The 22,240-nt window shown below is 38.8% G+C and overlaps 1 protein-coding gene across 5 annotated transcripts in view; it reads right to left on the bottom strand.

The window, feature by feature from the left end:
- The window catches only part of MCM9 (minichromosome maintenance 9 homologous recombination repair factor), a 97,806-nt gene extending 79,135 nt beyond the window's left edge, over nt 1–18,671 (bottom strand). For 4 of the 5 annotated variants that reach the window (XM_046004803.1, XM_046004802.1, XM_046004805.1 and 1 more), the window contains exons 1-7: nt 18,383–18,514; nt 15,640–15,950; nt 12,506–12,822; nt 11,073–11,154; nt 6,683–6,883; nt 1,992–2,117; nt 162–281 (exon numbers count right to left, since the gene is read on the bottom strand). In XM_046004803.1, coding sequence (XP_045860759.1) covers nt 162–281; nt 1,992–2,117; nt 6,683–6,883; nt 11,073–11,154; nt 12,506–12,822; nt 15,640–15,943 — 1,150 coding nt within the window. In that variant the 5' untranslated portion in view covers nt 15,944–15,950; nt 18,383–18,514. Of the gene's footprint in view, nt 1–161; nt 282–1,991; nt 2,118–6,682; nt 6,884–11,072; nt 11,155–12,505; nt 12,823–15,639; nt 15,951–18,382 lie in introns of all 5 variants that reach the window. The other variant, XM_046004801.1, reaches the window with a different exon arrangement.
- Nucleotides 18,672–22,240: the final 3,569 nt, after the last annotated feature.

Below are 22,240 nucleotides of genomic sequence, written 5' to 3'. Positions count from 1 at the left end.
TTCTTAGAGGTACAAAAGTAGTGCTACATATTTTCTTCAATTTTTGGCAGCAACTCAAAAATTAGCTTGAAATTTATCCTGTTAGGTACTTTTTCATCAGAAAAACATTGTGTTACTGTCTGTAGTAAAGTTAAATTAACTGAAATTGTCATGTAAAATACCTGCACTAGTAGATCCAATTCCTGTGGTGAGCACAGAGCGTGGTGTAATCTTTGCTGCATACTTGAGGAATTGAGATTTCCCTGTGCCAGGATCCCCAACCAATAAAAGATGAGATTCACCTAGAAAAAAGTTAGTAAACTTTCAAATTTCCATGAAAAGACCCATGAATTAGGTGTAATTAATCAAGAAGAAAATGGTCTACTTGGAATGCCAACACAATTTACATTTTATGCTTCTGCTATTTACTTAAGGTCATTTAAGGACAGACTTAACCAGTTATCTTTAGAACAGTTAACTATCATCATAAATAATAATTTTAAGTGATTTCTGAATATGATATTTATAATCTAATTTAATAGACTTTGTACTATTTCCAGATGTTCAGGCATATGTCTAACATTTTTAAAAATTTTGGCTTATAAAGTTTCTGATTTTATTTTTTATTTTAAAGATTTTATTTATTAGCGAGAGAATACAAGCAGGGGGAGGGACAATCAGAGAGGGAGAAGCAGGCTCCACGCTGAGCAGGGAACCTGATGTGGGGCTCAATCCAAGGACCCCAGGATCATGACCTGAGCCGAAGGCAGAGGCTTAACCAACTGAGCCACTCAGGCACCCCTAAATCTATTTTTAAATATCAAACTACTTGGCTAAATCTTTCCAAACAAGCCAAATATTTTATTCCATTTTTATTTAAGTATTTTTAAGTGTTCAGGACTTTATAAGTGCTTTATAAGTATCAAATTGCTTATGATTATAACAATTAAATGAAGACCTTTTCATTTTATGCAAATTGTAGTAATTTAATGAAATAATCTACCTTTAAGTACCTGTTTTCAAATGTTACAATGACTATATGAGTATCTTCTGGTATGTATTATCTCAGTCTGATCAATTTATTATTATTATTGATTCTCTTATTATTATATCATCGATTATATTACTGATATTGATAATAAGATTATCATATTATTATTATATTATTGATAAATTATCTGGTCAATTTATTCAGTTATACTCAAGTATTTCCTAAATACATTAATAGGAAACTCCTTCTTAAGCTCAACATTTAGCAGAGTGCCAGAATGTGATCAAAACATACAATACACATAAACTTTATTTTACTTTCTATTCCATATTCTACCATATGGTTTTAGAAATCTTACTAACAGCCTTGTTTATAACAATGTCCTTTTAGTCTTTGGTTATTATGACCCTCAGGTGGCCTATATAAGGGCCATAATAAACCCACTTTATGCCAGATTCAGGTCAGTTAAATGTGTTAGCTGCAAAAGAGCTTTCTGCCATTTGAACATAATTACACACTTAGAGTAATCTTTGCTTGAACGTATGACCTACAGCAGCACCTCATGGCAGATGGCACTTCTGCAACCTACCAGCAGAAGGGGAATCAGCAGGCAGATGACTGAGAGCAACAGTCTGAGAGAAAGACACTGACAGTCACAGATGGAGAGACACTGACTTGGAGACCTTAAAAAGCACTATCTAATCTTTTCCTCTTTTCCTCTTGGGGATCCAAGGGAAAAGATAGTAATCAAAATGTAAAGATTTTATTTTGTGGTACCTTTACAGACTGGAACAAAAATACATGTTCCTCAAAACACTTTAAAATTTCTTTTAGCCTTTGGAATTCTAGAAATTACCTTTTGATATATAGATGCTGGACTAAGTATTGAGCAACTGTCAGCTTTAAAAGATTATGGTTAGAAAATAAACCTCAAAAAGTCATTTTTATTCAGAAAAGGAAAATTCTAACTTCTTACCTTGTATGTATTAACATTTCTCAAAAAGTTTTAATAGGTACTGACCTCTGACCCGTGTTCCTGTAGCATCAGTCCTTTGAATCCCACCAGCCAGCACCAGGGCCACAGCAAGCTTTACTAAGTACATCCCAAAAACTTGAGGGCACAAGCTGGCCAGTATCTCATTCCTTCCTAGGAAAGGCAGAAAGGTCGGATGTTACGAACAGTTTTCAAGAAATCCTATCTGAAATTTCCCTTCTTATCCTAACTTCCTAGAAATACACTCGGCCATCTAATATCAAGAGAACCACTTCCAAATCCTACAGGAGTAAATAACTGTTTTGGTCCTAAAATTCCTTCTCTTATTAATGCCATGATAGGAAAAGTCTGCTTTTTTATTCCTTGCTTTTTATTTTTATACCTGCTTAAGTTTCCATAAACTTATCATACTTTACAGGGACAGGAGGGAATCTCCTTTATTCCCTCATTAAGCCAACATTATCCCTTTAAAATACCATTGCACTTTACTCCACTGTCTAAATAAAATGAAGGTGCTCAATCTCAAACAATAAGTCAGATTGCAGGAGCCAGTGATCTTTAAATACAAGAGGTACTTGGAGCTCATGGAGCTTCTCCAGAGGTCTAAGAGAAAGAAGTAAAATAATCTACCCTGTGAGTCAGTTCAGCATTTGCTCTGAACAATTTGGTAAAGTCTCTTTTACCTAGAATAAGTTACCAGGGTATCACAGTATGAAAAAGATCATATAAACTATAGTTCTAGCAATCCAAGAGGGAAGTCTCGGTTTCTTCTGATCATGTGTTGTTTAAGATTTTTTTTTATTTTAGAGAGAGAGCGTGAGCAAGAGGGGTCGGGGAAGAGACAAGAGAATCTCAAGCAGACTCTGCGCTGAGCATGGAGCCCAACTGGGGGCTTGGTCTCAGGGCCCTGAGATTATGACCTGAGCCGAAGCCAAGAGTCACGGGCTTAACCAACTGCGCCACCCAGATACTCCTGATAATTTGCTTTATTTTTTTTTAAGATTTTTAAATTTATCTTCTTGATGGTGGGGGAACGGGCACAAGTAGGGGAGGCAGCAGGCAGAGGTAGACAGAGAAGCGGGCCTCCCACTGAGCAGGGAGCTGGATGCAGAGCCCCATCCCAGGAACCCAGGACCCTAGGACCATGGAATCATGACCTGAGCCAAGGGCAGATGCTTAACAACTGAGCCACCCAGGTGCCCCTGATCATATGCTTTTTCTAAAAAGATTTTTTATTTCTTTATGTAACAGAGAGATCACAAGTAGGCAGAGAGAGAGTGGGGGAAGCAGGCTCCCTGCTGTGCAGAGAGCCCGATGTGGGGCTCGATCCCAGGACCCTGAGATCATGACCTGAGCTGAAGGCAGAGGCTTAACCCACTGAGCCACCCAGGTGCCCGATCATGTGCTTTAAGGAAGAGAATATCACTGTTTGACTTTCTGTTTTCAGAAATGTCAAAACACCAAATCTGAGAATCTGCCTATCCCACATATAAAGTAGGTATTTCATTTGATCACCGGCCTAATTAACCAGCAGGGGCTCTTAGAACCTATACCATCCTAACAAGCCTGTCCTAAGCTTGTCTTCACTAATGTGGAATTCACTACTGTGATGGTACTTTCTCTACATGCTGGCAACTAATTTGTGTGTTTCAGGGCTTCCATGTTTGTGCTCATGTTTCAGAGGCAGCTCTGTTTGAGGAGGAAAGTAACTGTGTAAATATTTACCTGATTATTCCAGTTCCAGAAGCTTTTCTGCCAAAGCATTAGGGAAAGGAAGAGGGCTGTGTCCAGAATTTATGGCCTTATGCACAAAAGCTCCTTATTGTAATGAATCAGAATTGATCCATTGACAATGTAGGGTGACGTGACTTGGGATGGCAGAAATGTGAAGAAAGAAAATCTTTTTTTTTTTTTTTTTTTAAAGATTTTATTTATTTAATTGACAGAGAGAGATCACAAGTAGGCAGAGAGGCAGACAGAGAGAGAGGAAGGGAAGCAGGCTTCCTGCTGAGCAGAAAGCCCGATGCGGGACTCGATCCCAGGACCCTGAGATCATGACCTGAGCTGAAGGCAGCGGCCTAACCCACTGAGCCATCCAGGCGCCCCAGAAAGAAAATCTTTTAGTAAAATGAGGATCAGAGGGGCGCCTGGGTGGCTCAGTGGGTTAAAGCCTCTGCCTTCGGCTCAGGTCATGATCCCAGGGTCCTGGGATCGAGCCCCACATCAGGCTCTCTGCTCTGTGGGGAGCCTGTTTCCTCCTCTCTCTCTCTCTGCCTGCCTCTCTGCCTACTTGTGATCTCTGTCTGTCAAATAAATAAATAAAATCTTTAAAAAAAAAAAATGAGGATCAGAAAAAAGAATTAGTAAATCCTAGAAGGCAGCTCCTTAACTGCCAAAGGGAATCCCTCTCTTTCCTGAGGAAGAAAGCCCAGAGAAAAAAGAGGAAGAAGGTTTGGGATCTAAGCAAATAAGACATTACAGCAGGTAGGTAAATTCTGACCAGAATTACACACACAAAGAAAGAAGGAATAGCCCCAACAAGCAGGTTTAGGAGTAGCCAACTGACCTGGGAGACTTCTATGCCAGCTGTGCTGCACAAAGGTAGATTCAGTGACTGATGTGCTAACAGGAAACATATCCCAGTGGTAAAGAGCACAGGCTCTGGGGTCAGAGGCCTGGATTCACAACCCAGTGCTACTACTTACTACCCATCTGACTTTGGGCAAGTTTCTTAACCTCTCTGCCTCTATTTTCTTATCTGTAAAATGGAATGATAATGGTATCTTGTAGAACTGTTGAGGATCAAAGGAGTTAATAAGTGTATAGCACAGAGAACAATACCTGACACACGTAACTGTTAAGCTGTTATATTACCTCTATTACTTATGCTTATTTCTGATCTCAATATTTCCTCCCAATGTAGTTAACAGAAAAGATATAAAGTGAGGTCTGAAGTACCAGAGAAAAATAAAGGGGAAGAACTATTCCCTTAAATTTGTTGCCTAAAGTTCCTTGAATCATGGCAAGACATGCTCCCATGGCTGTACCATGGAAGAGAATGCATTAGAGTGAATACTCCCCCAACTCTAGCTCCCTCCCAAATTTCTGCTTCTAGACCATGTTAACAGTGTGTCTAGAGCCTACCAGCTCATTCTTGTGGCATGGCCCTCAGTTACCCCAAGGAGAACAGGACTTCCTAGATCTTCCCAGATCTGAGTCATCCCTGAATCGGTTCAGATGGCCCAACAGACCCCATTCCCTACATTTGGGTTTCTATTCAGCATCTAGGCACCAGGCTCAGAGGATCCCAGATGTTACTGCAGACTGGAATAAAGTCTTCACCTTCTAGACAGTACCAGTGTCAGATCTTAGTGAAGCAGATCAAACTCCAAGAGCTGAGGAGTGAAATCCCTGGCATTAGACTAGTAAAATGAAGACATCCTTCCCGACACAGCTCTCCGCTTCCACCACCCCTTCCTTATTTCCCCCAACTAGCACACATATACACTTTGAATTGGTAAAGTACAGTACTGGTACTGGATACTCGGAAAACTAAGAAAGCAGAATCCATTCGCACTAAAAAAACACTGCCTCGTTTTCTCTCTCTTCTTACTTATGTTTCTTATAAGGTCATTATATTTACTTCTTCCTTTTATCCAGTAAATGAGCTGTACATCCATAACCTTCTAATTAAAACAAAACAGACTCTTGAATTGACAGCACAAAGCACTTCTCATGGTCTAGGTAGAACACTATATGAACCCCTTCCTTCACTGTAACAGGAACAGCTGTTCCTGTTACAATTACTAATTGCAGTGTGGCACTGCAATTAGTAAGAAATGACTGTGGTCCAAGGAAGAGTTACAGATTTTTGTGAGGACCCGACCCTAAGAAACAATTTTAAATACAGAAATTATTCAAAAATATATATGGTTCTTAAAGGGCTTGCTTAATAAAGCCACAACATAGAGAACCCCACTTTAGTATTTAAGAATAAAGTAATCAATATGTGTGAGACTTGAGATGAAGTTTATTAAAAATAGTCTATCACAGGCTTCAGTTTATTTTTCTCAGTAGATGCCTCCAAGGAAGAATGAAAACAGACATCTGAAGATTTATCTGGTGTTTTATATCTTTGGAATTTTTAAATAAAATACTCTCTGAACCTAAAGGCTGTAATGTTTTAGTTTATATATCTTACCGCCACAATCGAAAGTTTTTGCTGTGATGACAAAGCTTGTATTTTGCATCCTTCTATCTCTCATCACCACTTTCCTACTGACTGCCTATTTAAAAATCTTTAGTTAAAAGAGTGTGAAGTTGTCTTTATCTCAGGAACATCAGAAAAGAAATAAGACTTTCATAGGATGACGTTTCATAGTAGAATGTGTTTTGTCTACTTACGGAGGAATTGTATATTTATTGGTAAAGAAGGGAGAAAACTGGCAGGCACAATAGATGTCTAAAATAATAGAAATGGAAAATCTCTTGTAATCCAGTTTTATTTTCCACAAAGATCTCTAAATTAAAAAGACTATACTAGCAAAGGACTCTTCAAAAGGAAACTATGGCTAAAAGTACTGACGACTGCTACCGCCTTTTGAGTTCAGCCATTGAGTTTTCTAGCACGCAAGGCTCCTCCCAATAACAGATCTCATATTTAACTACTTAATGAAATGCCATTAATAATTATCAGCTTTATACCCTTAATCACAAACCTGCAAAGGGATCACTTTTATAGGACTCCCAAAAATCTTCAAATTCCTTTTGGACCTCCTCATCCATGATGATCCCTGCAGACTGCTCATTATTTACTTGGACATAATTGGCTTTCAGGACTATCTCCACTTCACAGCGCACATCTTGCTGAAAGGGCTTCCACCGTTGCATTACAACTCCGTAAATAGTGAGGTCATCACCTAGGAGAGAGCACCAAGTAGCAGCAAAGTCCAGGAGGAGCACACTGCTTGCTGGGCATAGACTTGCATCACACAGATCCAGAAATAAGAAATAAACCACTCTCCCACCAGGTTTAGAATAGTAAACACTCATCCAGAAAACAATATGAAGGCAAAGGAACACCACAGGTTTCCTACTTTTCCCTTCTTCTGTTTTTGTTTGTTTGTTTGTTTCTACAAGCGCTTGTATCTTTAGCTAAAAGCTAAAGTCAGCATTTTTATTTTTCTTAATCTGCCACATGATAATCACACCAAATTATTACCCTTCACCGGAAAAATAGCTTACCAGATGATTTATTCATTGTTATTATAAGGAGTGAAATGTTCATCTTCTAATAATCCCTAACCATACAGTTCTCATTTAAAGAATATGTAGAAACTGCAGCTGGAAGTTTAAGCTATGATCAGTTTGGTGTCAGGAAAGGAGACAATCTTGTGGTAACTGACACTAGTTTTAGTTTCTTCTATATTAATTTTTACGTATCACCTTTATTGATATTTTACTTACTGCCTTAAAAAAAACAGATGAATGAACTAAGAAATAAGTGAACACTGTTTTACTTCAAAGCTCTTTTTTATAAACTATGAAAGCACAGGATAAATCCTGCTTGTTCCTTCTGGTTGGTTCCTTCCCACCTGAGGAAATTCTATTACTGGTGATCAGAATATTAAACTTCTATAGTTCTTCCTAGGAGGCCTTGGGTCTTTCATGGATACATTCTCCAAACACTAACATCTGTGCTTATTATTACATATAATTCAATGCATCAATTAACAGGTATTTATGAATGAATGGTTGCCATTTGGTATTTTGGTATGAGAGATAAGGGGGCCAGAAGAAGAAAAGATAAGCCCAGTCCTCAAAATCTTGTTGAATATAAGATGTTGGACATACTCCAAATCCAATATGGTATTTATAATTTGTGCAATAAATAGTGTCTCTGAACTAACTGGCAAGTCTTCATTTTCCCTGTGTCAAATATACGGTATTTGCTGATGCAAAATGCCTTTTACTCTCTAAGTTTCAATGTGTAATGTGTAATCTACGGAGCTTTTGATTTTCTAAAGAAAGTGCTCTGTAAATGCTAAATGAATGGAACTGGTGATAGCAATGACACAACGGAGGGCATATTTCTAGCTAAAGGAAGCTTTATAATAAATGGTGACAAACACATTCAGTAGGTGCTTTGCATGTGTTTTCAAGATCTTTCGAAGCCACTGCTTGGATGGTTTTCAAACTAAAGCAAGAATAATGATCATTTACTATATTGTCTGCCTTCAATTTTTAGATGAAAATGACTGGGGTAACTTTAAATGAGCACTTGGAACAGTCCTTTACTATCATTTTAATGAATTATACTTGGGTTTTTTCTAAATTAGTCAAATAGAAACTTTACTTTTAGATACAGCACCTGTTATTGAATTAATCAATAACTGATTATTGAAGTAACTGACTTCAATAGCATAACGTGAAAATGTAGTGTCCTGAAGAATGGCCAAGAGCACTGATTTTATCAGATTTGGCTTCAAATCCCAGCTGTGAAAATGTTGTGTCCTGAAGAATGGCCAAGAGCATGATTTTATCAGATTTGCGTTCAAATCCCAGCTCCTCCATCACTGGTTATGTCCTAGGGCAAATCATCTCACTTTGCTGAGCCTACAAGTTTTGACCTACAGAATGAAAATAGTTATATTTATGTCACAGGACCACAGTGAAAATTAAGTCAGAAAATGTTTGTAAATTACTTCTTACAATATCTGGAATATAATATATGCTCAACAGCTAAGTATTAGCTATTATACTAAGCCTTGTTAAACATTTCTGTAGTAAGTCATAAACAATGTCGTTTGCAGGGAACTACAATTCTTACTTTGTAGCAGCCTCCGTCTTTGTGCTGCTCCGTCTTCTGCAGCCCATTTACCACAGCAGCCACCCCGAGCCGGACCCATCTCTGATCCCCTGCTGCACTGGCAGTTATCAGGACACAACATCTGACTTTACTACTCTGCATGTGTCAGATTAGGGTTCCCAACCAGACTGTAAATTCCTGAAGGGCAAGGATTATACCATTTATCTTTTCATTCTACAGAGGTTTGTAGCTATGGATAAATGAAAAAAGCGCTGTTGACGGACTGCTTCCATCCATTATTATTAGTGACATGTGAAAGAAAAATAGCTTTAGATTTTTTCAGTGCAGAAAGAACTCAGTTTAGATGTACTGCATGAAAACATCTTATTTTCTATCAAAGGATACTTTCATGTTCATGCTAAGCTTACATAAGCACTACTTTGCTGATCCAGATATAATAGGTTTTAGTTAAGATCTAGAGTCCTATATGAAAAAAGAACTTTGCCACAGCCTGGTCCATTTAGCAGGCAATCCATGATCAAAGTTGTTATTTCCATGGAGTACTGTTTAGATAACTATAGTTGTTATTTCCATGGAGTACTGTTTAGACAACTATAAACTGTTAATATATTTGACATAAATTTCAAACTACAGGTTGGTGATTCTTGGGTAGATGGGGGCAGTCTCTTGACAAAGAATTACTTTTGACCCTAGATACTGAACTCTTGTATTTCCACAGTTGTTTCCCTCATCGTTTTAATGAAATGGCAGCTCATAAATATTTTATAAATGAGACATTTGGAGAAATCTACGTTAAAAGAAAAAGAAAATGGAATTTGGAGAAATTAAGCACTTTTGATCTGTCTGGCAGGCGAGAACAGGGATGTAGAATAAGAAATTAGACATACCTATTTCTGCCAAGGGACACATTTGTGCTATGAGTTTTCTTTACAGACAGGGTGAGTGAGATTAAGGTCTGAGTAAGAACAGGAAATGCTTAAAGCAGGGAATGTTGAGGTGAATTAAAAAACAACCGTTGATACCCAGCTGAAGTTCACCAGCCATTTCCATTTTCTGACCTACCTTCAACGTAACTTAAATGTTAAAAAGCAAGTGGAGGGGCGCCTGGGTGGCTCAGTGGGTTGAGCCTCTGCCTTCAGCTCGGGTCATGATCTCAGGGTCCTGAGACTGAGCCCCACATCGGGCTCTCTGCTCGGCGGGGCGCCTGCTTCCTCCTCTCTCTCTGCCTGCCTCTCTGCCTACTTGTGATTTCTCTCTCTGTCAAATAAATAAATAAAATCTTTTTTTAAAAAAGCAAGTGGAAATCCCTAGGCAAACAATAAAAGCAACAGTTTTAAAGTTATTTGGAATAAGAAGAGGAAAGAAAAAGAATAAGCTCTCAAACCTTCTTCACAGACACAGTTTTGGTCAAGGCCTTGGGAATGTGTATGGGGAGCAGAAGCTGCTGGCTTTAGGGGCAGGCTGCCCCTAAATGCTTGACTGTACACCCTAATGCTTGACTGTCTCTGGGAAAAGAAACTCACCATCATCTGAGTCCCATGGTGAACCCCTTTTATTATTAGATATTGAGTCAAAAATCTACCTTCCTGGAGTTTCAGCCTACTGAAACCCAATAATATCTTCTGTAACAGTAATTCCATTTCTGTATGACAACCTAGTTGGCTGTCATGTCCTTCCTGAGGCTTCTCTATGCTAAACACCCACAGTTCTTTTCAGTATGGTTTTCAGTTCCTTCCCAATTCGGGCAATTGGCCAACAGAAACACTGAGATCCCTCAGAGGACAAAATCAATGTGACACCCATAGGAGTGTCACCAGCACAGAGAAGAGAGGAATAATCACCTACTTTCTTCTAGAGAGCAACAAGAGTACAGTAACATCTGACACAGTCATATTATCTGATGCATTTTATTTAACCAAAGGCTAAATCTACTACAATTTTTAAAGTTGCTGCTGTTAAGCAAGGATATACTGAAAAGACCAACCTGGACAAAAAAGTCAATAGATCTGCGTGCATATTCTAGTTCTGCTACTTAACTCTCCATGTGACCTTGGGCAAGTTGGGTTCTTCATTTATAAAACAAGTGGCTGGACAGGAATGCTAAGCCAGCTTCATTCCTGTTATGTATCACCTCCCACCTCCACGCAAGTTTCTATTCTCAAGCTGAGCAATTAGGCCTTCACACTCACTTCCCAGTGCTCTTGGGATAATAAAAAGTGGCTTTTTCCTAATCAGTACTTTAGGACATCTTATATAAGCTAGCAAAAGTTAATTCTCACCAGATTTGCAGCTGTCTACTAAGTCATCTTCCAGGATAACCTTCATAGATCGTGGAATACTTCCAACAGATAGCCTCTGCACCTAGCAAGGAAAAGCAGACACATACTGAATATGCTTAAATACATGCTTAATAGAAGCCTAGCAGTTCTTGAAATTACTGTTTCTATTTCCCTGGTATTATCATACAATTAATTTAATTATGATGGGGATTTATGGAATTTTTTTTTTTTTAAGATTTATTTATTTGACAGATAGAGATTACAAGTAGGCAGAGAGGCAGGCAGAGAGAGAGGAGGAAGCAGGCTCCCAGCTAAGCAGAGAGCCCGATGCGGGGCTCGATCCCAGCACCCCGGGATCATGACCTGAGCTGAAGGCAGAGGCTTTAACCCGCTGAGCCACCCAGGCGCCCCAAGGGATTTATAGAATTTTCTTGAAAGTTGTGCCTATTATCCATTTACAAACTCACTAAAACCAGAGTAAAATAAAAACACCATTATGGAAAAATATCTTCAAATATAATCTACCTTATGGATGGTCAAATAAACATGCACTCCAATTAGTAAACATAATTACAAAGTTACTTACCTAGAAGACACGTAATTTTTTCCTGACCTCTAGTCCCAAACTTGGGACCAATTACGGTTCCTTTGATTATTCCTTAGTGACAGAACCCTGGTTTTATTCCACGTGGACATGTACGTATTAAAAAAACTATATTTCCCAGCTCCCCTGCACCTAAGCATGGTCGCATGACTAAGCTCTGGCCAATGTAATATGAGTAGAAATGGTGTGAGAGACTTCAAGGAAGATGGCTTGAATGGAGACTTGGAGTAGATGGCTGATGCTGTTGTCTGTCCCTCCATTTCCCTCCTCCTGGCCTAGCATAGAGCAGTGACAGAGCTGTAACTACCATCCTGGACTAAGAATAGAGGCCATGTGTTAAGAATGGTGTATAAAGAATGACGTGAGTTTGAGTCCCCAATGCTGAATGTGCCTTTGTGTTTCAGCGGCAAGTAAAGGAAAACCTTGCACACTCTGACATGTTAAAGAGTGTCTATGTGTGCCTTATTGGACACAGCAAATAAAATTGGGCCTAAATCCTAAATCCTGACCACTCCAATGTTTAGCAATCACTTAAACCCATTTAATTTTTCTCCTATCCCTTCAATACAGCTTGTTTGAACTTTTTAAATATTCACTTAATTTTAACATAATTATTGTCAGTCCACAACCCTTTTGCCAATGCTCTCTATATAGAGATGACTACTGCGTGTCTCTAAAGACTGTATTCTGATATATGTGCAACTATTCTGTGTGATGACACAAGTTCCATTTGTAGTCCTGTATTGGTTTCCTAGCCCTGGCAATTTGCCCACAGCTGAAAAAAACTTTCTTCAAAGTTGTTAGTTTTCTCATTTATCTGATCATTTACCTGTTCCTGAATTTTGATTTCCTGATAATCTCTACACCTAGTTGGAGATGAAGACAAGCCTGAGAGGCAAGTGAATTTTGAAGAATCACAGCTCTCCAAGCTGGGACAGGAGGATGGCCGGCAGAAGGTATAGTACTGCTCAAAGTCAGCCTTGACCACAAATACATGTTTGCATTTGTTACACATGTAATCCCGCTCAAACTCCAGAATCTTCACCAGACTTGTTCGAATTACTGTCCCAGTGACAGATAAAAAGTGTCCCACATCCTTGGTTTTAGGGATGTGCTCCCTCACCAACTCAGGACAAACAGGCAAACCTAATGGAGAGAAACAACAAAACCCATCAACTTGCATCTTGGAATTTGACTCCATGGAATATATTCTTTTCATATTTCCTAGGGAAGAAGGTGTAACTTCAGAACAAAAATTTGAGTTCTTTTTAAGAAAAAAAAATCAGATCAGTTCACCCAAAAAAAGAGAAAAGGATTATTTTGAAAAACAATGATCAGTGGACTCTTTCTAAAAGTACACATCCAGGGGCACTTGGGTGGCTCAGTCGGAGAAGCACCTGCCTTAAGCTCACGTCATGATCCCAGGGTCCTGGAACCAAGCCCTGCCATCAGGCTCTCCACTCATTGGGGAGTCTGCTTCTCCCTCTCACTCTCCCTCTGTGCTCTCTCTCAAACAAATAAAATCGTTAAAAAAAAATAAAAGAATACATCCAAATGACATAATAACCAGAATTTTTAAAAGGGCTGGTTTTCATAAGAGGGCTATCACAGTAGAATCTAAATACAGCATGTAATTGTAACCTCATTCAACAAAAAGCATACTACCACAGACAACACATAAAATCAACTGATGACTGAGTAAACCACAAAGCTGAGTGATAAAGGGAGGGAGGGTAGCATAATGACCAGATCCCCAAGTGCTAGAAGGCTCTTACTTTTTTAGTTAGGTTCAGAATTTATTAATATATAAAGCTGTTTCCAAGCCTTGTATTACCTAGAGGTTTAACCATAGCAGCACCATTTATCCCTTAATAAACTTGTGTTTTTCACCATTAATGAACAGGCAACTCTTTAAAAGGTACAAAATGCCAAAGAAAATCCTTTTTTTTTTTTTTTAAGATTTTATTTAATTTATTTGACAGAGAGCAAGCTCTCAAGCAGGGGGAGTGGCAGGTAGAGGGAGCTTAAAATAAGCTTTAAATAAGCTTAAAATATTAAAAAAAAAAGCTTAAAATATAAAGATAAGTCCATATGTTAAGCAAAACTGACCATATACAATCAAAATCTTAACACTAAAAAAGATGCTAAGACAGTGTTTTCCTAGAAATGTCAACTTATTTTAAATTTTCTGTCTTACTGCGTATGTTACTAAGTATGTTCTTCATCACTACCAATGAAAGGGTGGTGGTGGTGTGTGATGTACATCAAGCCCCGCATCAGGCTCTCTGCTCAGCGGGGAGCCTGCTTACCTCTCTCTCTCTCTCTGCCTACTTGTGATCTCTCTCTCTGTCAAATAAATAAATAAAATCTTTAAAAAAAAAAAAAATCCCAGAAGACAAAGAGCCACGTATATCCTGTAAAGACAAACCAGAAAATGTCTTAGGTTCCTAAGGAGACTGAAACATGGAGGCAACCTGTTTTCAAACTGAATGCCTTTCCTGGAGTCCAAGATGAAGCTGCAATACACATAAAACCAGACTATTTCCATCCCTGGATCATTCTGCTCGGGACATCCCATCCCTGTCTTACCTTCTCTTCTTAAAATCTCCAGTGAACCTGCTAGAATTCACTCCTTGTTCTGTGCGCTAATAAATCTTGCACCTACCATGAGTGAGGCATGCATCACATAGCATAAAAGCTGCCACTAAGTTCCTTTACAATTATGTTTAACATGTACATAGACATGTAGCGTTGGGCATATGAACACCATTGGTAAAAATTGACTATATAGTTATCTCCCCTACAGCCTTGAGCTTTAGATGAGGGATTATACCCTATTATTTTGGTTTCCCAAAAGACTAGCAAATGCCTAAACTTAATATGTTTGTAAAATGTGCATGGTAATAACATAATTGGCAGTTTACTTTTTCAGAAAATTAGAAAAAAAAAGGGCTAAATTTACCTGAAACCAATAGGGTCACCTCGGCGGACAAAATTTTGGTATTTAAACAAAGCATGGAAACATATTTAAACATAAGGACAGCCTAAAACTAAAACCATTCTTAAATACCATTTCAGTAACATTAACCAAAATCCCTTTTAACAATCTTTTTGCAACATTATTATAAAGTAATATTTGTTCTTGATCCTACCAAGAGATTATCTAGTGTCCTAATGCTTAAAGATTTATAATATTCCTAATTTTATTCTAGATAAAATACTACTTTTTCAATTAAATCAAATATATGGTCTTTTGGAGGGGATCTTAATTAGTCTCCAAAAAGTTCTACTATACTGACCCATCTTTTTCGAATCACAGCAAGCATTGTTGTTGATTATAAATCCCCACCTTTCTGAAATGTACTATAAAGTATTTCTAAACAAAATAGTACATGTGTTCTCCAACTTAATCCGTAGTAATTTAAAGACAGAGCTTTGCCACAAACTGATTGCTCCACTACAGCATCTTAAAAATTAAGATACTTAATCTGTCATTCATTTGACAAAAACTGAGTGCCTAAACAGGTGACCAGCATAATACTAAATTTGAGATATAAAAATAGTAAATTTCCTAAAATTGTTTTGAAGATCACAAGGTAGAATGTACCACTTTCCTAATTCTTGGTATTATCAATTCTTTTGTTAGTAGTCACGAACGCTCATAAAGCTGTTCTGCATTACAATTTTATACCACATATTGATGTATGTATATGGGCACATTAACATAATGTCTCCATACAGTCTCCTTCCCCTTGGTTGGCATGGATAATATCCCAGCCTTCCAAATGTCCAGAGGAACAGTATAAAATCATTACTCTGCTCTAAAAGTGACCATCAACTACAATAAATATATTTTTAAGTATAAATACCAATTATGTCTTAGTGCTCTGAGTTCAATATGTGTTAAAATTTCTCAAAATGCTCCTAGAGAGTAAGTAGCAGTAAAATCCTTAAGAGATTTACCTGATATCCTGGCATGAAGGTTCTGCTTCATAGAAGCACCTTCAGGTTGAGAAAGGGACTGGAGAATTGTCAAGGCCGATCTTCGCAGAGCACTATCAAAAACTGTTAGTACTTCATTCGGGAATGCGTTGAAATATTCCCCAATTTCCATGTTAGTCTCAAAAAGTGTCATGGCATTAACTACAACTGGGTAATGAGCATCTTCATCACTTTCCTTCAAGATTAGAAGAATATCATTCTTATGGTATTCCGAAACATAGGATTCAAACACTTGACCAACCAGTGTAACTTGATCACTATTCATTTTGAATCTAGGTGATTAAAGAAAAAGATGATTAAAGAAAAAGACCGTAGTATAACTTTGATATTGTGACTTAGACACAAGTTAACAAAAAAATAACAAAACAAACTGGCTGTTAATTGTTATGGACCACACTATAAACTCAAAATATTATCTGAATTAAAATCTTAATTAGATCTGAATTACCGGTTACAGTCACTTAGTAAATGTATTTTTTAAGAAAGTGAAGCTAAACCAAAGTCAAAGAAGAAGTTTGTTTATACTGATCATTGTATATTGTATTGTATACAATTTTGTTTATACAAATTTGTTTATACTGATCATTTAAATTCAAAATGGTCCAAAGGCTTTCCCTTATCTTTTCCCCAAACTTCCTCATTAACCCTGTGATATGCTATGAAAAAGGCCTTTCCCCTTTCTTTAACCACATTCTATATACACATTTGCTCTCAGGTATAAAATCTTGAACAGCAGTCTTTTGGCTAATGTTACTTCTTCACATGTGTTATAGTTCTAGGTTTTTTTCATACAAAGAACATATCCTCCTTTCTCTTTCATTCTCTCTCATTACACACATATAGATTCATGGGTTTTCTGCTACATAAATGGAACATATATGGATAGCCAGTTCTGACTTGAATAGTTAGCAGATCTGCTTCAGAGTTTACATTTTGAGGTGAATTTGTTTCTCATTTTCTCTTCCTAACCTAGGAAACCTATTGGCTTCAGCAAAAACAGCTGTCAAGAGTGTAAAGAAACTAGGTAATTAAACAGGAAAGAAAAGGAAAATTGGTCTTTAAATGATACATAACTAGGATTGGAAAATAAATATACTATATTACATTACTTCACCTATCTTATTCCTCTGGAAATATGTATTTTTTAAATTTGTACCTACAGATTAAAAGAGGCTACCCCCATTCTATTTTCATGTATACAGACAGATATCTATCATACTCATATACCATGCTGGGAAATAAAAAGCACAATAAAAGATCCTCAGTGCCCTCAGAGAATCAAGGGACAGATCATATCAAACAGTGCTCTAACAGTGGTAAAAATGTAGTATGAATAGGAGCACAAAGGAGAGGATTAAATTTAAATGGAGTGACAATCATAAACATGGCAATGGGCAGTTCCAAATAAACTGCTGAAATCAATCATCTAAGAAACTTTTATTTGGTTTGGAAACAGAGAACTGGAGGACAAATGTGCTTTAATTTGACATTTCATTCACCCACCATTTATTGTATTTGGTTCAACAAACAGACGATAAAAGATGACTTACGAAGTTCACATTTCAGCATCCTAACTATGTGTTACACAGGCTCTTTAATATTTTGCCTTTTGGGGAACCTACTATTCTAGAAGGTGTAGAAGGAATAAATGGGTATGTGTCATAGGCCAAGAATTCTCACAATTACAGGACACCAGTGTGAGACTGACAGATGGGTATACCTATATCCAGGAGAATGAGTGAGGACAAATTATGGCCACTACATTGATAATTTGTTTTGATGGGGTAATATAAATTCAGTCAAGGGTAAAGCACTTAAAGCACTTGGAAATAATTAATCATACAATATACCCAGATTGTGGCCTTTGCTTAAAACAAACAAACAAATAAAAAAACTGGACTCCCAAGAGTTGCTACAAATGAATCTCTAAGATTCTATAAATGCATATTAAATTTGGAGCCTCAAGTTTAGCAATTTAAAAGTTCCACATAGGGCCAAAAGGTAGCTACAGAGTTCATGGTTCAAATTAAAGCCAGATTAAATTCTGCCTAGTCTTTGTTGAAATGGCATCTTTGAAAAAAGAAAAAAACAGCATCCCCTTTCAAAATCTCAAAACTGTTCAACTCTAAGCAGTTTGCTACCCCTATAAACAGGCCCACCCTTATTGTTCTTCAACTTTCAAGTTCCCTTTCCTTTTACTTATTGAGTGAGGTCAAAATAACAACGACGTGCTACTTCATCCCTTGGAGCGCGTGAAGCGTCCACGAGTGCCAGGAGAGCTACTAAGCAGCCACTTCCAGCTGGACCACCGGGAATCCCCGCCCGCCCAGCGGCCGCGCCACACCCACCAGGAGCCCCGCCCCCTAATCTGTCCCCGCGGCGCCGCGTCCTAAGACCCGCCCCTCTCGCCGGCTGCCCGCCTCTTACAGGCACCTCCTCCCCGCCCGCCCGCTCGGCGCTCGGCAAACGTCTAGTCGGGTTGTACTTAGAGGGCTGCTTTCCACTCTTCCGTCTCTGGACGCAGCCCCTGCCCTACGAAACCTCAGCAGAACTCTGACACTACCCGGGCTCGGCAACCCGGCAGCTTGGTCGCCCGACCGGAGTTGAATAGTTTGGGAACTAACAGGTGTGAGCGAGACTTAGGACGAACTGGGGGAGAAAAAAATAATAGGAAGGGTGAAACGAGGCTGCGGCTGTCACTTACGAAGTGTCAGAAGTCACCGAGACACGCTGCTCCTGAGGCCAAGGGGAGCGGAGAGCTCTGGCCTGGCGGCGGGGGCTCGAGGAGGCCGCTGGGGGCGGGGCGCGGCGCGTGCGCCGGCTGCTGGAGGCGCCGGCCGCGGGGGCGCGCAGGCTCCGACGGATCTGTGTAGCGCCTGAGCGAAATAGACACGGCGCCGGCTCGTCGGCCGGGCCCGCGCACCCGACGGACGCCGAGCCGCGCACGGTCTCAACTTCGCCGTTCAGGTGGCTCTTCCGGGTGGAGAAGCGGGAGGGCGCGCGCCCCGCCTGGTGCCGCGGGACGCGAGAAGGTGGGGCGGGGCGGTGGGCGGGGCCAGGAGGGCTGGGGCAGGGCCCGAGGAGTTCCAGGGCGGGGCCAGGCTGAGCCTCCCGCCCCAGGTGGAACCGGGAGCGCGGGGCTGGGCGGGCCACCAGCTGCCTGGATGGTTCGCGCTTTGGGGCTAAGAACTCCGGCAAACACAAGGTCACAAAGATTTTCTGCTGTGTTTTCCTCTATAACCCTCCCCCTCATATACCATATTCCCCACACACTCAAAGCCTCCGCCATGTCAACATACTCAACAGAGTTTTGCGTTTGTTACAGTGAACATACACTTAAACATCATCATCACCCCAACTACAAGATTTACGGTCTTGTTCGCTCTTGGTGTTGCACATTCTATGGGTTTTAACAGATGTAGTATAGTAACATGTATCCACCGTTGTTGTGTTATGCAGAATAGTCTCACTGCCCTGAAAGTCTGTGCTCTCTTCATCCCTCCCTCCCACCTGATCTGTAGCAACAAACTAGTCTATTTACCATCTCCATAGTTTTTCCTTTTCCAGGATGGCGTATATCATTGACACAGGTTTGAATTGTATGGGTCAATTTATACATGGGTATTTTACAGTCTGGAAATGTATTTTCACTTACGATTTTTTTTTTTAAGATTTATTTAAGTAATCTCTATACCTTACCTGGGGCTCAAACTCATGACGCTGAGGTCAAGCATGGCAAACTCTTCTGACTGAGCCAGCCAGGCATCCCTCCTTATGATTTTTTAAATAACACAACACTTTCTTTTCTCTAGCTCACCTTACTGTAATAATACAGTATATAATATGTATAAAAATGTGTATTAACCATTTGTTTATCTTATCGGCTTCTTGTCGATAGGTCATTAGTAATTAACTTTCTGAGGAGTCAAAAGTTATACATGGATTTTTAATGTGTGAGGGGGTCAACCCCAACCTCTGTGTTGTTCCAGGGTCACCTGTAGTTGAAATCAAACAGTATGTGGTTTTTTCAGGTTGTCTTCTTTCACTTAGTAATATATATTTAAGTTTCCTCCATGTCTTTTCATGGCTTGATAGCTCATTTCTTTTTGGTGCTGAATAATAATCCATTATCTTTATTTGTCTCCTTACCTACTGAAGGATTATCTTGGTTGCTTCCCAGTTTTGCCAGTTATGGATAAAGCCAGTATATTTATCCACGCACAGGTTTTTGTGTGGGTAAAAGTTTTCAGATCCTTTGGGTAAATACCAAGGAGCATGATTGCTTCTTGAATGAATCATATGGTAAGGGTATGTTTAGTTTTGTAAGAAACCACCAAAATGTCTTCCAAAGAGGTCATACAATTGTGTATTCCTGACAGTAATGGATGAGAGTTTCTGTTGCCCCACGTCCTCTCCAGCATTTGATGTCAGTATTTTGGATTTTGGCCCCTCTAATAGGTGTGTAGTAGTATCTCATTATTATGTTAATTTGAAGTTTCCTGATAACCAGTGATGGTGAACATATGCTTACTTTTCATCTGTATATCTTCTTGGGTGAGGTTTCTGTTCAGGTCTTCTGTTTATCTTTAAATCAGATTGTTTTCTTACTATGTAGTTTTAAGAGTCCTTTTTCAGATGTATCTTGCAAATACTTCCAGTCTGTGGCTTATCTTCTCTTTCTCATAACATTGTCTCTCACTGAGAAGATTTTTAGCTTTAATTATATCCAGCTTATCAATTATTGCTTTCATGGATTGTGTTTTTGGTGTTGTATTTGAAAAGTCATCACCATTCCCAAAATCATCTAGGTTTTCTCCTATGTTTTAGACTTTTATAGTTTTATGTCTTACACTTAGGTCTGTGATCTACTCTGAGTTAATTTTTGTGAAGGTGTTAAGATCTGTGTCTAGATAGTGTGTGCACACATGCTTACGCACATATGTGAATGTCCCGTTGTTCCAGTACTATTTGTTGAAAAGACTATTTTTGTTATATTTGCCAAAGATCTGTATTGCCTTTTGCTCCCTTGTCAAAGATCAGTTGACTGTCTCTATTTATGTGGTTTGTTTTTGGGTTCTCTATTCTGTTCCATTAATCTACTACTCTGTCCTTTCACTAATACCATATTGTCTTGATTACTGGACCCTTATAGTGAGTCTTGAAGTCAGATAGTGTCAGTCCTCCAAATTTGTTCTCTTTCAATATTGAGTTTTGGCTCTTCTGCGTCCTTTGCTTCTCCATATAAACTTTAGAATCCTTTTTGTCAACATCCATAAAATACTTTGCTGGGATTTTGACTGGGATGGAATGAAACTATAGATCAAGTTGGAGAGAACTAATTTTTGACAATATTGACCCTTCCTATCTATGAATATGGAATATCTAACTCTCTACTAATTTAGCTCTTTGATGTCTTTCATCAGAGTTTTGTAGTTTTCCCCATACAGATTTTGTACATATCTTTTTAGATTTATACCTAAGTATTCCTTTTTGTGTGTGGGCGGATTCTCATGTAAATGATAATATGTTGTTTTTTTTTTGTTTTTTTTTTTTTTTCTCATTTTATTTATTTTTTCAGCGTAACAGTATTCATTCTTTTTGCACAACACCCAGTGCTCCATGCAAAACGTGCCCTCTCCATTACCCACCACCTGTTCTAATTTCAAATTCCACTTGTTCATTGCTTATATATAAGAAAGCAATTGACTTCTACATATTTGTATCCTGCAGTCTTGCCATCATCACTTATTAGTTCTAGAAGTTTTTTTTTTTTAAGATTTTATTTATTTATTTGACAGAGAGAGATCACAAGTAGACAGAGAGGCAGGCAGAGAGAGAGAGAGAGGGAAGCAGGCTCGCTGCTGAGCAGAGAGCCCGATGCGGGACTCGATCCCAGGACCCTGAGATCATGACCTGAGCCGAAGGCAGCCGCTTAACCCACTGAGCCACACAGGCGCCCCAGTTCTAGAAGTTTTATATGTAGATTCTTTCAGATTTTTACACAGATGATCATGTCACCTGAAAATAAATAGTTTTATTTCTTCCCTCCCAATCTCTGTGATTTTTATTTTCTTTTTAAATTGCATTAACTGGGACTTCTAGTATGATGTTGAAAGCAGTGAGGAAAGGGGACACCCTTGCCTTGGTCCTGATCTTTGTGGAGAAAGCAAGTTTCTCACTAATAAATATGATGTTAGCTGCTGGGATTTGTGGTAGGTGTTCTTTATCAAGTTGAGGAAGTTTTCCTCTATCTAGTTTGTTGGGAGTTTTTATCAGGAATGAGTGTTAGATTTTGTCAAATGCTTTTTCTGCTTCTATTTATACAATCCCATGATTTTCCTTCATTAGTCTGTTGATATGATGCATTACAGTAACTGATTTTCAAAAGCTGAAACAGCCTTGCCTATCTTGGATAAATCCCACTTGGGTGTGGTGCCTAATTCTTTTTATACATTATTGGATTCATTTGCTAATATTTCATTGAAGATTTTGGCATCTATCTTCATGAGAGATATTGGTCTCTATTTTTCTTATCATGTATCTGTCAGATTTTGGCACTAGG

Source organism: Meles meles, chromosome 5, assembly GCF_922984935.1.
Source record: "Meles meles chromosome 5, mMelMel3.1 paternal haplotype, whole genome shotgun sequence".
In the NCBI taxonomy this organism is placed as follows: Eukaryota; Metazoa; Chordata; class Mammalia; order Carnivora; family Mustelidae; genus Meles; species Meles meles.
Note: the sequence above shows the minus strand (reverse complement) of the source record. Positions and strands in the feature narration are given on the sequence as shown.